Source organism: Penaeus chinensis, chromosome 26, assembly GCF_019202785.1.
Source record: "Penaeus chinensis breed Huanghai No. 1 chromosome 26, ASM1920278v2, whole genome shotgun sequence".
Lineage (NCBI taxonomy): Eukaryota > Metazoa > Arthropoda > Malacostraca > Decapoda > Penaeidae > Penaeus > Penaeus chinensis.
Genome location: NC_061844.1, coordinates 14,522,884 through 14,537,883, shown reverse-complemented (window position 1 = coordinate 14,537,883; position 15,000 = coordinate 14,522,884). Strand labels below are relative to the sequence as shown.

The window sequence follows — 15,000 nt, the reverse complement described above, 5'->3', positions numbered from 1 at the left end:
CCGCCGTGGCATCTCACAGGTCATGGCTTATGGTCTGTTTCTATTTCTGTTCGTCTGTCTGTCTGGCTGGCTGTCTCTCTCTCTCTCTCTCGCTCTCTCTCTTTGACTGTCTGGCTGTCTCTCTCTCGCTTTCTCTCTCTCCCTGGCATGTGTCTCCGTTTCACTGTACTTATTTCGGTTTTAGCTTTTTTTTCTCCTTCGGGTTATCTCCTTCCGGCTTCTGTAGCTGTCTTTTGTCTTCATTTCTGTTCTACTTGTATACTCGTCATATATATACATATATACACATGTATATGTATGTATGCATTTATACATATGTATATTCATATTCATATATATGAATATATTTATATAGACACAGTATATCATACATATATTATGTATGCATATATTTATAAATATACATATATATGTACATGTATATATATATACACACGTGTGTGTGTGCGTGCGTGTGCGTACGTGTGTCTGTTTGGAGGGGTGTATGCACACACACACACACACACACACACACACACACACACACACACACACACACACGCACGCACGCACGCACGCACGCACGCACGCACGCACGCACACACACACACACACACACAATTTAGATGCATGGATACATACATACATAGACACCATACGTGCGTTTGCATCTATCACGATTTCACTGTTATCGAAAGACTCCATTTATTACAGTTCCACATTGCTTCAGACTTGGCAAGATTCGGGGGCAAGATGTTGACCTGCCTTTAGCAAGATATCGTCTCAAACAAGGGCATGAATAGCCTCTGACGAGCAAATGTATAGAAGAAATGGTTTCATGCATCCCACGCTTTGTGAATTCGATATCCAGTGAGTTGCTACGAAGATCCGAAATTTATTGATATTATTGTTATTAAATCCTTACATAACTGGTGGAAATTAGGGATATCCTGAAAGATACAGTGATTTTCTCCACCGATATTTTGAGTTAACTTGTAATGTCATTTCGCCCTTGTTTATTTGTTTTATTCTTGGATATAATGTCTCTTGGGGCTTCTGGCATCTCCGAGGTAAACATTCGAGCTGATGGGGTTAGGGAGGGATACCAAGGGGAAAGGGGGGGGGGTGGAAGGAAGGGGGAAAAAAGGGGGAGAGGAAAGGAAAAAGAGGAAAGATACAGAGTTGCAAAGCGCTCAACTTGCAACTTGAAATTCTGATCTATATCTTACCTCTCACTCCATCATTGTGTAATATGAAGAGATGTAATTTTGCCGAGTTATTGCACAGATTTTGAAGCATCATGAAATGTTCTTTGAATATCTCTTCTTTATGTCATTCTATCTTATTAACTGATTAATTTGTATTTGTGCTTATATCTCTTTGAATTCTTTTTTGGTCCTCTTCTGAGTGAGATATTAAGAAGTTAAATAATACATTACATAAGCATTCTACTCCATGCAGCAGAAATGTTCACACAAGCGCAAATTGTCTTTTCATGACACAAAGAAAACAAAATACCAAATTGTTGAATCAACACATTACATAATTGAGTAAGTATAATTTTGAAAAATCAAATCAAGCAAAGGAAAAAAATAAATAAAATGCGACGACCATTAGAAAATATTCCAATCATAACAAAGAAACTACTAGTTTGAAGGTGAAAAGACGAAAAATATGTATATATGACAAGAGAATAAGAGAAATTGATGACATAAAATCGATATGATGAATGGAACACGACATTACACCACGATTACACCACAATTTGACCAAACAACACGTGCATTGGAGACAATTGCAGAGTAAAAGTATCTCAACGTGGAACTGCGCCATTACCTACAATCAGACTTCATCTCTTAACAAATCGGCATTAACTACCTAAAACAAAAATCCGTTAATATGTCGAGAACATTGGATTATCCCCAAGAAAATGCTCTTCGTGCGGCTTGAATGCAGCTGGCTGGTGTCCTCAAAAGGTCATAAAAAATTACTCATTTACCTGGACACGTACCACCACAAGCTAATTGACTAGTTCTTGGCCCAGAGGTATCCCTTAAATAATGACAATGATGACTGTAGTATTAATATTCATGGTGATGATGATATGTTAACAATCATAGTGATAATGATGATGTCAGTAATAAAACAACAAAATCAATGATAATAAAACAAGAAAATAACAGAATGATAATAATAATCATGAAAATAAGTAATGTTAATTATAAGAATGCCAACAACGACGTTAATAAGTCATTGTACATGGCAATGCTAAATTATTACCGAAAAGCTAAAGGTTCATTTGGCCATAGAGGAGAGTGATAATAAAATGTGCCGCTTTATAAAAGGAAATTAATTTGTCTGGTGAATTTGTATGGATGATTGTAGTCCCTGAACAGTTTGCAAGTAGAACAATGAAGGGAAGTACAGGAAAACACACGAATATGACGAAGGCCTTTTCGACGTCATATTTTTTTATTGTTCTATGGCCCTCAGAAAGTACTCCGTGGCCCGGCCCGCAGATTGTGAACCTGGTCTAGGTTGTGCTTGGGTAGAATAGTCGCTCATATACTATGCAGTTCACGCATGCACACATACTCACACACACTATGCAGTGCACGAATACAAACACACACACACACACACACACACACACACACACACACACACACACACACACACCACTAGGTAAATAGTTGCACATATGCTATGCAGTGCGCACACGCGCACACACACACACACACACACACACACACACACACACACACACACACACACACACACACACACACACACACACACACACACACACACAAACACACACACACACACACATACGCACGCACATGCACACGCACACACACACACACACGGTATGTTGACGCATATGGTGCTGAATATTATAAATACATTTGTACGTTTTCGTTGCAGTGTCATCAGTTTGAATTATTGTCATTAATTCATAAATATATTGGTTTTCCCATGAATATTCTATATTCCTTACTTAGTCAACCCTTTTTCTATGAAATTGACATTCTAAAAGTGATCCTATAATGCTTGCCAAGCTCGATCGACTCAAAACACAAAAGCGTTTGCGAAACTTTTTGTTATTTTTAGGTCCTAAAAGAAATCAAATAATCAAAATAATCAGATTTAGATATCAACCAATTCTACACAGAGACTGCTGAGGCCTTACAAGTGGAATAGAATAGATAAAAAGGCTAGAAAATGAGAAAGAAATAAGCCATCCCACTTCAAACCGACGCACTATATCGATCCCAACAAAAGGCGTTGCATCTTCACTCCACAAAAACCACGTGGTTTATAATGCCATCATGTTTCTTCGACCCACGACCCTCATAAAGCATCTCATCACCCCTCATACAAGGCTATTCAGCAAGTCCCTCCCTCCTAAACCTCCCCTAAATAAGAGAAAAGAGGAAAAGGGAGGAGAAAACCGGCGAGTGAGAGAGGGCGCAAGGTCGCGAGGTCTTGGTCACACTGAGCCTGACTCTCACTCTCACTCTCACTCGCACACTCATTCACTCACCTCAGTCATGTCCACGCACAAGGCAGAGGACTTGAGCTGCAGACTCCAGCAGAACGGGATGACCAACGGCTTTGGGCCCAAGACCCCCTTCCTCATTGGGGTGGCAGGAGGAACGGCTTCGGGAAAGGTGAGAAATGAGGGAGATCGAGTGAGGAAAATGAGGGAGATGAGAGAGGAAAGAATGAAGGGACGAGGGTAGGAGAGGCTTTTGTCTCTTTTCCCCTTTCGTGCTACGATGCCTTTGTCTTCTAAGAGTTCAGTTCATTGTGATCGTGGGAAATAGGCAGAAATGAAAAGGAAATGGAGGAAGAGGGATTGGGAATTGAATAGAGAAAGCATATTTTTTTCTACTGCTTGGGTGGGTCTGCTTTACAGGGGTCGACGAACTTTAGGAGTTGGGAGTGGGGATTGAAGGGGAATGAGGAAGGGAAGCAGAAGACAAAGCAAATGGAGATGATAAGACTCGTTTTAATTTCATTTATAGACGTCGGTGAACTTCGTAAAGGGGTTTGACAAGGGAAAGGGCCTAGTTAAAGAGGGGACGTTGAGGAAGGGGAAGAAAGAAAGAATGAGGGGTTACTTTATGACTGACTGTGGTTATGCAGGTCAGATAAACTTGTAAATGAGGTACAATGAATGGAGAATAAACAGATTGGAATAAGCATTGTAAGTGGAGTAAAAGTGACATGTGATTGCTGTTGCCTGCACCCCTTTGGCGCTCTGGCAAAGGCCATTGAACCACCCTATATCCACCCTATATATTCTGGCAGTATAAGGCATGTAGAACTCCCTGGTAATTTGCAGTCAGTTAATGTTACTGAGAGCAATGTTCACATTGTGAAACAGACACTGTCACCTTTTAGAGCAAAAGAAATAATCATAACACAGGTACAGCTGCTGTGTCCTCATGTTTACTGAAAAATGATGTAAATATCCGGTGCATATCAAAGCCTAAGTTTACAAAACCCTCACACATCCAGAGTTCTTGATGGTGCATTTTTTGTAATTTGACATGAAATGCTAAGAAAGTGGGATACCCCTCCTGTCAAGGGAGTAAAAGAACATAGGAAAGGCTAGGTTTGGATTTTTGGATTCGCATCATACCCTGGTTTTAGGACTTCTTCTCTGGAGGGCGTATTGCTCTTGGTATCAAATACCATCCAGTCAAGTAAGGAACCAGCCTTAATTCTGTCATGTAGGAATATATGTATTGTGGTTTATTGACCTTTGACAGAATATGAAAGGTGTATGTCAAAGGCCACAGTGATTGCTTTTGTTACAGCAGGTGTGGTTGACCTTTTACTGGAAGAGGAAAGAAAAAAAGAATTCAACTTTTTTTTTTTTCTTCTTCTTCATATATTATTCATCTTTGTCCCCAGTTGATATGTTATTGAGTTCGATAATATATATAGAGATGGAGGAAAGGATAAAGATTTAACATGATAAATGGCTCATATGGTGATGATTGTGGGTTTCCCAGGAGTGGCCGGTGTAATAAGGACTTGGTCTGTGAGGGATGCGGTCACTTCATAAACAATACCCCAATACTTGCATTTATATCACTTGTGATGGAAAATAACAAGAGATTCATGCATATTACAGTGTGGATAATTGAAAGAAGGAATAATACCTGGGTGGCTTTGTGAAACTAAAAGATTGCTAATTTTCTGGCCTCTGCCGGAGAACAGAGGCCATAGTATAACATTGTGGGGGACTATTTAGAACAATTATGAATTGAAAGATTAAAAGTTTTATGTATGATAATGGGGGGTGAACTTAAAGATTACTGTTGGGAAAAGATTTGGTAGAAGTTTACAGAAGACCCATTTATCAGTGACTAAGTCTGGAAAAAATGACCCCATCCTAAATGCACAAAGTACTACAAAGATTACCATATGAAGCATAAGCTTTGGTAACCTGGAGGCTTTACCTCCAGACCCCCAACCAATTGCCACATTCCTCGAGTTGGGGCTCTGCCCCTTGACCACCTTCCAATCACCTCTAGCTGATGTGGTCGTTTTGTATACTTTAACCAGGATATTATTATTATTGTTATTATTATTATTATCATTATCATTATTGCTATTGCGGTCACTGCATCATAGTGGTAATATGCAGTTGGGTATCAATAGGGTTTCCAAGGGAAAGTATTCAAGCCTTGCTAAGGTTCAAGCTGGTTGTAGCAAGAGTTAGTGTATGAATAATTAAACAGGTGCTGGACGTTGTGCCTTCAATATCTTATGGGTGCAGCAAGTAAAGTGGTGGTGTGGCTAGAGTTCAAAGGGGAGGGAAGTTTGTGGCTAATCTGCCTTGCTGGCTGTGTTAAGTGTTCAGAATCTCTAAATCACAGGTATTAAATAGGCTGGGGGACCATGGGACCCTGAATAGCCATCCAATTGGAAAGCCATGAGGTGTCCACTGTCATTCAGTTAGATCTTGGCAGTGGGTCATGAGATGTGCCAGCAGTTGACCAGTCAGAACATGGCTGTTGGATGTTCATGGTCTAACCAGGTTATTGTGCAAAGGGTGCTGGTCAAGTATCAGGACTGCTATACATGACAGACTGGCATTACTCATAAAAGCCTTTTTTCATACTAAGAGAGATTAATTGATTATTTTTGTCCTTGTTATAACATATAGTGGTGAAATAATGCCAGTTGTATCAGCAGAGTCACAGATGTATTGTACCATGTGGTGCAAGTATTTAAGTTTGATCATCCCAATAAATGTGAAATACAGTATTTCGTATAGTTTTGGAGAACTACAAAATGCAACATTAGTTACATGGAACTTCCCACGTAATCCTTGATAAACTTCACATATGTCTTCAACCATATTGTTGCTATATGAATCGGTTTTGCTTTTATGAACCATTTGATACTTTGCATATTTCTTGTATTAAAAAAAAGAGTAAAATATAGCCAAAAACCTATTTTATTCTTGTGGCATTTTTTACACATTTAGTTCTTCAAACTTGCCATGCTGCCCAGTCACAGAAGCCATAAAATGTTCAATTTTTATCAAGGTTAGTTTTCATTTAATTTACAACAGGAAATTGACAAGGAATTGTGATCTTATTTGTCATTTACCTAACCTGAAGCCACTGGGGATGGCATGTACGTATATGCCATGCCTACTGTGGGTTTAATTATTATTTGATTTTACACATAGATGGCTCCACAAGTACTTAATTACCTGTCTCACCTATTTACCCTATTCCTTAATTCTTTTCTTTATCTCTGGTATCTAATATTTATGTGATGTCAAAAACACTCTAATAATGATAATGCCTATAATATAGATAACATCATTAATATTGATAGCATTAAGGAAAAAAGTAATTCTTGCAAACTCAAGGAAAGGTGAAATCGGGTCAGGTCACAAGGTCTACCGATTGACTCCTTTGTGGCTAGGCACTTGCAAGGACCAAGTATTACAGTGAACACAACATTTTCCTGGAGATTTTTATTAATAATGATGAACTGAAGTACAGATATTTTGCTTTGTAGTCTTTAGGTATAGTTATTTGTAAAACTTGTGGACTTATTTCATGCCATTTATCAAATGATTTGGAGCCTCCTAGACATGGTTTGCCTCAACCAAGGAAATGTTAAGATACCCCAAATTCTATCACACAGCCTAACCCAAAAGATATATTGTAAGATTAAGTCTCCTTACTGAGTCGCCAAAAAAGATTTCAGAGGACAGTGCTGCTTGGTGGGGATAAATTCAATAACTTTGCTGTATAATTTGATAAAGTCTTACAGACTCTTCATTTTACTTATGCTATGTTTTAAGCTTTCTTTTCATATATCACATCAGTATTGTAGACATAAAGATAGGAGTAAAAATAACAAAGAAAAATTGCCAAACTTCAAATTGCTGTATCATAGATTTTTTTAAAGCAAGGGGAAAATAACTCCAACATTGTCCTGATTTCAGAACTCTTTCTTTTGTTGGAAAGACTACTTAAATGTGACCAAATTGTTGTTATATGATCAAAGAAAAAGGAGAGGCTTTTTTTTTTTTTTTTTTTTTTTTTTTTTTTTTTTTTTTTTGCAAGGTGAAAGTTTGGTGGCAAATGTGAGTAGTGTTTTTGATATTGATTTTATATCTTTTGGAGGAACGATAGTTGAGTTATCCTCGCTGCTCTTCCCTACAAAAGAATAATGCAGTTTTCCGGCTTCTGGATGGAAACGATTACTCACCCCTGGTGGATAACTCGAAAAAAACTATTTTGCAGTTCATATATTTGCCACAGCCAGTAACACTTCAAGTGACACTTCCACACTGTCTGTCATTTTACAGGTTATAGGATGGTGGTTGGTGCACTTGATATTTTGTGTTGACAAGGCTGCGTGGTAGTGAATTGTAGAGAATGTAGGATAAGCAAAGAATATTTTCTGCAATTTAAGATACATTGATTCTAAAGATTATCAAAAGCTCTTTTACTCAAAAGTAAAGTGATTTTGAAGGTCCATGTATCACCTATATTTATGGAAGATAATGTCGACTTGTCATTAATGTCAATTTTACATCCTTCTTTTCAGTCGACAGTATGCAAGAAGATCATGGAAAAATTGGGCCAAGATGACATTGAACATTCCCAGCGCCGCGTTGTCTGTATATCTCAGGATGCTTTCTATCGACCTCTAAACCCTGAAGAATCTACAAAGGCCCTTAAGGTTAGCATTGTTTTTATATCAAAATGAGATATGTATATATGTGCATTATACTTGTTTTATTTTTTAATTCATATTAGATCTTCAAATTCTAATGTTAAGAAGGTTCTTAATAGTAGCAACTTTAATTATTTTACAATTTTGTTATTAGAAGTTAAAAGTTGTAAAGGATAATATGTATTTACATTATGACTTGATTCATTTAATTTTTCATTCTCTTCAAGGTAGATCATTATAACTTCTTATTGTCTATTATTATTTGGTGGTAGGGTCTAGAATTGATACATAACATGCTAGAACATGAACTTCAAAAAAAGATGATACAAATGATGAATGTTAATTCATTTACCACTTCTGTAAATCAAAGGCAAAGTTTGTGGGAATTTGTATTTTTAAGAAATGCATTTCTTAACTATTTTCAGCCCATGGTAGGGTTACTATACATTTAAGTTACCAATAAGGCATTTCATGGTGTATGAAAAGTCATAACTCATTTCTTTGTGCTTTCAATTTATTATTTTGAAATGCTTCTGAGTGGAAGGTAAGTACAAGGAAATGAAAAGTGCTTTTGATTTAACATTCTGAGGAGAATAGATTCAATAAGAATTACTTATGTGTTTAATAGTTATTACAAGATTCATGATAAGCTACACCTTGATTTTGATTTTCACAGCTAATGAGCCAAGTTAGAATCAAACAAATTTATGTACTGTTATAAAAGTAGAGAAAAATATCAGAAGACTTTTGAGTAAAATGAGTATCAGTGGTTCTACAAGACAAAGCACAGTAATTAGCATTTCAGTATTACACATTTGTCAGAATTCACATAATTCTGATGGTGTCTAGCCAAAAGATGAATTGATAAATGCTTTGTTTAGTTATTCATTCTTATTTTTACCTTTTCTCTTATTTCTATATGAAGTTCAATAATGTATTTTATCTGAATGTATATGATCAAAAGAGCTGATAAATAATGTTATAATTAATTTAAGATATGTAGGGGTTGAAAGATGAAATTGAGAGTTCTAAAATGGTTATAGATTAAGTGGAAAAAGTAAAGGTAATTGGGAGGGATGGACAAAGGAGATAAAGAGGAAGAGAGGATGAGATGAAGGACAAAAGAAGAGAAGAGGAGTGGATGAAGGATATGGAAAAGAGTAGGTAAAGGAGGTAGAGGGTAGTAACTAAAGAGGATAGTGATGGAATGATAAAGCAGTTGGAGAAGAATGGTTAAAAGAGATAGGAAATAAAGGAGATATTGAGAAATGGATAGAGGGGGATGGATAAAGGAGACAGTGGGAGTGGATAGACAGGAATGAATAGAAGAAATAGAGACGAATGGATAGAGGGACCTAGACAAATGTATAAAGAGGATAGAGAGAAATGGATAAAGTAGATAGGAATAGATATAGGGGATAGGGTTGAATGAATAAAGGGGATAGAAAGGAATATATAAAGAAAATAGAAAGGAATGGATGAAAGGGATAGAGAGGAATTAATAAATGAGATACGAGAGTAATGAATAAAGGGGATGGAGAGGAATGAATAGAGGAGATAGAGAGTAATAGCTAAAGTAGCAAGGAATAGATAAAGAGGGTAGAATAGGATGGATAAAAATGATAGAAAGCAGTTAAGATGGAATTGAAATATTGGTGAAGGCATATGGTAGAATAAAAAAAAGAAAATAGAGGAGGAGGAGGCAAAGCCAAAAAAAAATTAGAGAAAGACCAGTGGAACAAAAACCATTAGGTGGAATAAAGAACAAAGGTTTTGCAATTCAGTTTATCAATTTATTTCCTGATTAGTATCGGTATCTCATTTCCTCAGGTGTCGTCTTTTTTCTTCATTTGGAGAGTATATTAGGTTGTGAATATTCTGTAGGATTCACCTGGCATTACTTGCTTGAGTAAATCTGTTTTATTTCTGCCTCTTCCAGGGCCTTTTTAATTTTGACCATCCAGATGCCTTTGACACTGAGCTTATTTTGAAGACTCTACGACAAATTCTGGATGGCAAAATCTGTAAAATTCCAAATTATGATTATGTTTCAAACTCAAGGTAAGTCTGCATTATGGTGTTCCCATGTATGACTGAGTCATTTTTTGATTTTAAAGTTTTTAATGTGTGACGTGAATATTATAAAGTGATTCAAATTTGTGGAAGACTGGATTGCATAATTTTTGATGAAGTTGTTGTTGTTTTTTTTGTTTTTTTTCTAGCATATTGTGTCTGTCTTTCTCATTGTCTTTTGCTTTTTCTTACTTCTTTCCCTTGTTTCTGATATGCTAAAATAGGTATACTTCCACTACTACTGTAAATTGGACAAGATTACGAGCTTACATTTACCTCTAGTTATGGCATGTAGGTAAAATGCAAGTATCACTGAGTGTCCACAGTGCTTTAGAGATATGTAGGTTGCATGATAAGGGAAGCAGCAGAGGCTATTGAATTTTGAGATCTGTGTCAGTCTGGTAAATTGGATGATGTGACAGTCGTGGATACTCTGGAACTGAGGATGCAAATGAATCGGTTATACACCAGTATTGCAGACCCTGATCTTTCTTTCTGTTATTGTGATATAAACAAACTTTTTTTTTTTCTTTCTTTTTTTTTTCCCTCACTCCAGTCCTGTTCTGCTGTCTCCTCACAGGTTAGACACCACCACGACAATCTACCCAGCTGATGTAGTGCTGTTCGAGGGCATATTGATGTTCTATCAGCCAGAGATGCGGGAACTCTTCCACATGAAGCTCTTCGTTGACTCTGATGCCGACACTAGACTGGCTAGAAGAGGTATGGATTGAGGATAGGGTGCTTGTAGCTTGGGATTAGGTGTGGCCCTTTCTTCTTCTTCTTCTTCTTCTTCTTCTTCTTCTTCTTCTTCTTCTTCTTCTTCTTCTTCTTCTTCTTCTTCTTCTTCTTCTTCTTCTTCTTCTTCTTCTCCTCTTCTTCTTCTTTTTCTTCTTCTTCTTTTTCTTCTTCTTCTTCTTCTTCTTCTTCTTCTTCTTCTTCTTCTTCTTCTTCTCCTCTTCTTCTTCTTTTTCTTCTTCTTCTTTTTCTTCTTCTTCTTTTTCTTCTTCTTCTTTCTTCATTCTTCTTTCTTCATTCTTCATTCTTCATTCTTCATTCTTCATTCTTCATTCTTCATTCTTCTTTCTTCCTCTTTTCTTCTTTCTTCTTCTTCTTTTCTTCTTCCTCTTTTCTTTTTCTTCTTTTCTTTTTCTTCTTTTCTTCTTGTCTCTTTTTTCTTTCTTTCTTTCGTCTCATTTTATGTCTTAGTTTTTCATTTCTTCTTCATCTTTTCTCAAGCTTTTCATCCCCCCCTTTATTCCTTCCTTCCTCTTCCCATTCTTCTTGGTTCTTGAAGTACCAGTAGATAAGACCAGTTCATCATCATGTTTAAAAGATGGTAAAAAATATGATGTAGGTATTTCTGATTGTACATAGATTCCAGGTCAAAAACAAACACAAAGTAACATACACACAAACATTTTCTTGTTGGGTGGTTCTATTAAGACTAAAAATGTTAAATTCAGTAAAGTTGGATCTTGGAATTCAGTGTACTAGGGAAAGTTTATTCTCTTTTATTGCATATAATATTTTTTTTAACAGTGCTGTTGGAAATATTGACAGGACCAAGAAGACTGATTATAAGGGTTTGAAAATTGTGTAAGATCTAGTGATTTGTGAAACGCACCGCAAAGAAAAGGTTCTGTATTCTGTAAAGATAGGATGATAAATCTGTATTCTGTAAAGAAATGATGATAATTATTAGAAAAATTACAAAGTTATTAAGCAAATCCCAGGATACTTCCTGTCGTAGTTGATACTGATGATAAGCCTCTGCAATGGGATATAAAAACAAGCTCTCTATTTTCATAAGTGGAATTTCTTCTTATCATAGCAGGAAAATTGATAGAAAGGTGAGTAAAAGGTAAATTATGAATCCTGTCTATATCCTTTAACCCACTGGCACTGGGTGATTACACTGTCGACAGTAGTTTTGTTTTGTGAATTAGTTTACTCATAGATGGCTCCACAAGTGCTTAACCACCAAGGAGTCAGTTAGTAGGGGCTGCCTGACTTCACCTGATATCCCCTTTTTGTGAGTATTTTCTAATGCTCTTAATGTCATTATTGTTATAATTATAACAGGCAAAATCAGGTAGGACCAGTACTTGCTCCCTATTTACTAAGCTCTTGTAAAGCCATCTATATGTAAGCAATATTTATACATTAAAATCACTGTGAACAAAGTGTAAATGTGCATGCCATCCTGGCATCAGTAGGTTAACTACAAATATTGATAATTCTCATAGCAAATAGTTGACTAAATTAAATTCATTATATATTGCTGAAGTATAATCTATTATATTGTCTGGAGAGATAACGACAGGTTTTATAAAGCTAGCAGGAAAAAAATAATGTAATCGGCCTGTTACCCGATCTGTATAGGGTATCCTGCTTTCCATGCACAGTAATAATATGTCTTGATCTTTCCAGTCATGCGTGACACACGTGAACGCGGAAGGAATCTGGAACATGTTTTGAACCAGTACACAAACTTGGTCAAACCTGCTTTTGAGGAGTTCTGCTTACCGGTAAGGGAGAAGGGACTTGTTTTTGTAAAACAAAACTTATTTATGTTTTAGAGTGACAAGAAAAGAAAAGAATAATTTGGAAATTTTATATGTGTGTGTGTGTGTGTGTGTGTGTGTGTGTGTGTGTGTGTGTGTGTGTGTGTGTGTGTGTGTATGTATATATGTATGTATATGTATGTATGTATGTATGTATGTATGTATGTATGTATGTATGTATGTATATATGTATGTATGTATGTATGTATGTATGTATGTATGTATGTATGTATGTATGTATATATGTATATATGTATATATGTATATATGTATATATGTATATATGTATATATGTATATATGTATATATGTATATATGTACATATGTACATATGTACATATGTACAAATGTACAAATGTATATATATATACACACATACATACAAACATATAGATTGATAGATATAGATATAGATATACATATATATATATATATATATATATATAATATATATTTTATTGCATATATGGCAATGCATATGATTACGCCTTAAATCAAGCAAAAAATATTACTTTCTTCTTTCAGACAAAGAAGTTTGCTGACGTCATCATTCCCCGAGGAGCAGAGAATACAGGTAAGACCATTTTTCCTGTAGTTCAAACACGAAGCAGCGCACACCAAGTCTTTAAGGGCCTTTAACTGAGAGTCAGACAGTAAGAGGGAGTAGTTGTTCATGGTGCTAAACAAAGCCTCGAGATATGCCTCTGAAGCTACGGTAGTTATTTTTGTTTACATTTTGAAGAAGACAGTACTTAGGATTTTTTTATTTCTTAAAATTTTTTGTTTTGTTTATTATTTTTTTTGTGAAGTGATGTGATTGATTGACTGACCTAGCACGATAAACCTTTTGCTAGAATAGCGGTGATCTTTGTATGAAACCGGGTCATCGCAGAGTGTGCATGCCGGTACATTTGTTTGCTTATGCACATAGTCCTCTTTTATTTGTATGTGCAAGTCATGCGATTATTGAGAGAAAGAGCAAATGCTGGTGCTAGTTTATGGACTTGTCATCTTAGTGATTTTTAGTTGTGCACATAACTTCTCTTTCTGTTTGGAAAGACAGCATTTGATTTTTGAAAATACAGTATGGTGTATCCAAATTCTTACACCAACTTTTTTTTTTTGTGTGTGTGTGTGTATATGTGTGTATGTGTGTGTGTTGTTTGTAGATGTGTGAAAGTATTTTGATCAGCCTATCAGCCTTTTATCTTTGTGCATGTGAACAAAACCTGTCCCTTGGAAAATTTCCATTTTGTTAATCCACACAAAGGCATATATATATGCTGCCCAGTGTGTTTTATGGGATTAGGTTACATACATATAGAAAAATATGTTCCTCAGTGTTCTGAGAATGATTTTTAGAGTACCAGTGACTTAGAAACATTTGACAAGATATGATGTACCATGTTATAGTGGGAGACTATTATCTAGTGTGGAAGACTTAATAAAAAGAAGATTTGGTTATGATGATTATGTTTCTTAGCATGAATCGATGATTTCCCTTCTGTGCCTTCTATGTCTTTTTTGTCTTCAGCAACTGCTTCTTGTTTGTACAGAATGATAATACAAATTTTTCAGTGTATTACATCAACCGTATGAATCCTCATTGACCTCCAAATAAGTTATATTGACAGTCATGTATTTTATACATAATAAAGAAAGGAAGAAATAGAAAGAAGAAAGCTGTGTAGCACTACAAATACAAATTAGTCTCAAACTAATGGTTTGAAAAGAAGTGGAAAGCTGTTGAGAGAAAATTTTACCGGAGAGTTGAGTCCTTGCATGGCAGGGAGTTTTGTGGAAAAATGGGCAGGGATAGTAGGAAGAAAGGGAAGGGATAGTAGGATGAACCCATTTTTGATGGGATGGTAAGAATACATGCTATATCCACTGTGTCTTTTTGTTTATAGAGTGTCTTTACACATAAATGGCTCCACAAGTGCTTAATCACCAAGGACTCAATTACTAGTCCTATATGTCTCACCTGTTTACCTTTTCCGTGTTTTTTGGAAAAGTTCTTTTTTTATTTTTTATTACTATTAACCCATTGGATCTGGATAGTTCACTGCCATCACATGGCTCAAAATACAGGAATCAGACTTACTTGATCAGCCAATGTGATGGATGCATGGCTTGTAGGCTGGGTGTACCTGAA

General features: G+C 36.1%; 1 protein-coding gene across 1 annotated transcript in view; it reads left to right on the top strand.

Annotated features, from left to right (window-relative positions):
- The first annotated feature begins 3,210 nt into the window (after positions 1 to 3,210).
- Positions 3,211 to 15,000, top strand: part of LOC125038893 (uridine-cytidine kinase 2-like) — a 42,698-nt gene continuing 30,908 nt past the window's right edge. Inside the window, exons 1-6 of the mRNA XM_047632527.1 lie at positions 3,211 to 3,653; positions 8,077 to 8,211; positions 10,145 to 10,266; positions 10,859 to 11,001; positions 12,712 to 12,809; positions 13,371 to 13,419. Of these exons, the coding sequence (XP_047488483.1) occupies positions 3,312 to 3,653; positions 8,077 to 8,211; positions 10,145 to 10,266; positions 10,859 to 11,001; positions 12,712 to 12,809; positions 13,371 to 13,419 (889 nt within the window). The 5' untranslated portion in view covers positions 3,211 to 3,311. The remainder of the gene's footprint in view (positions 3,654 to 8,076; positions 8,212 to 10,144; positions 10,267 to 10,858; positions 11,002 to 12,711; positions 12,810 to 13,370; positions 13,420 to 15,000) is intronic.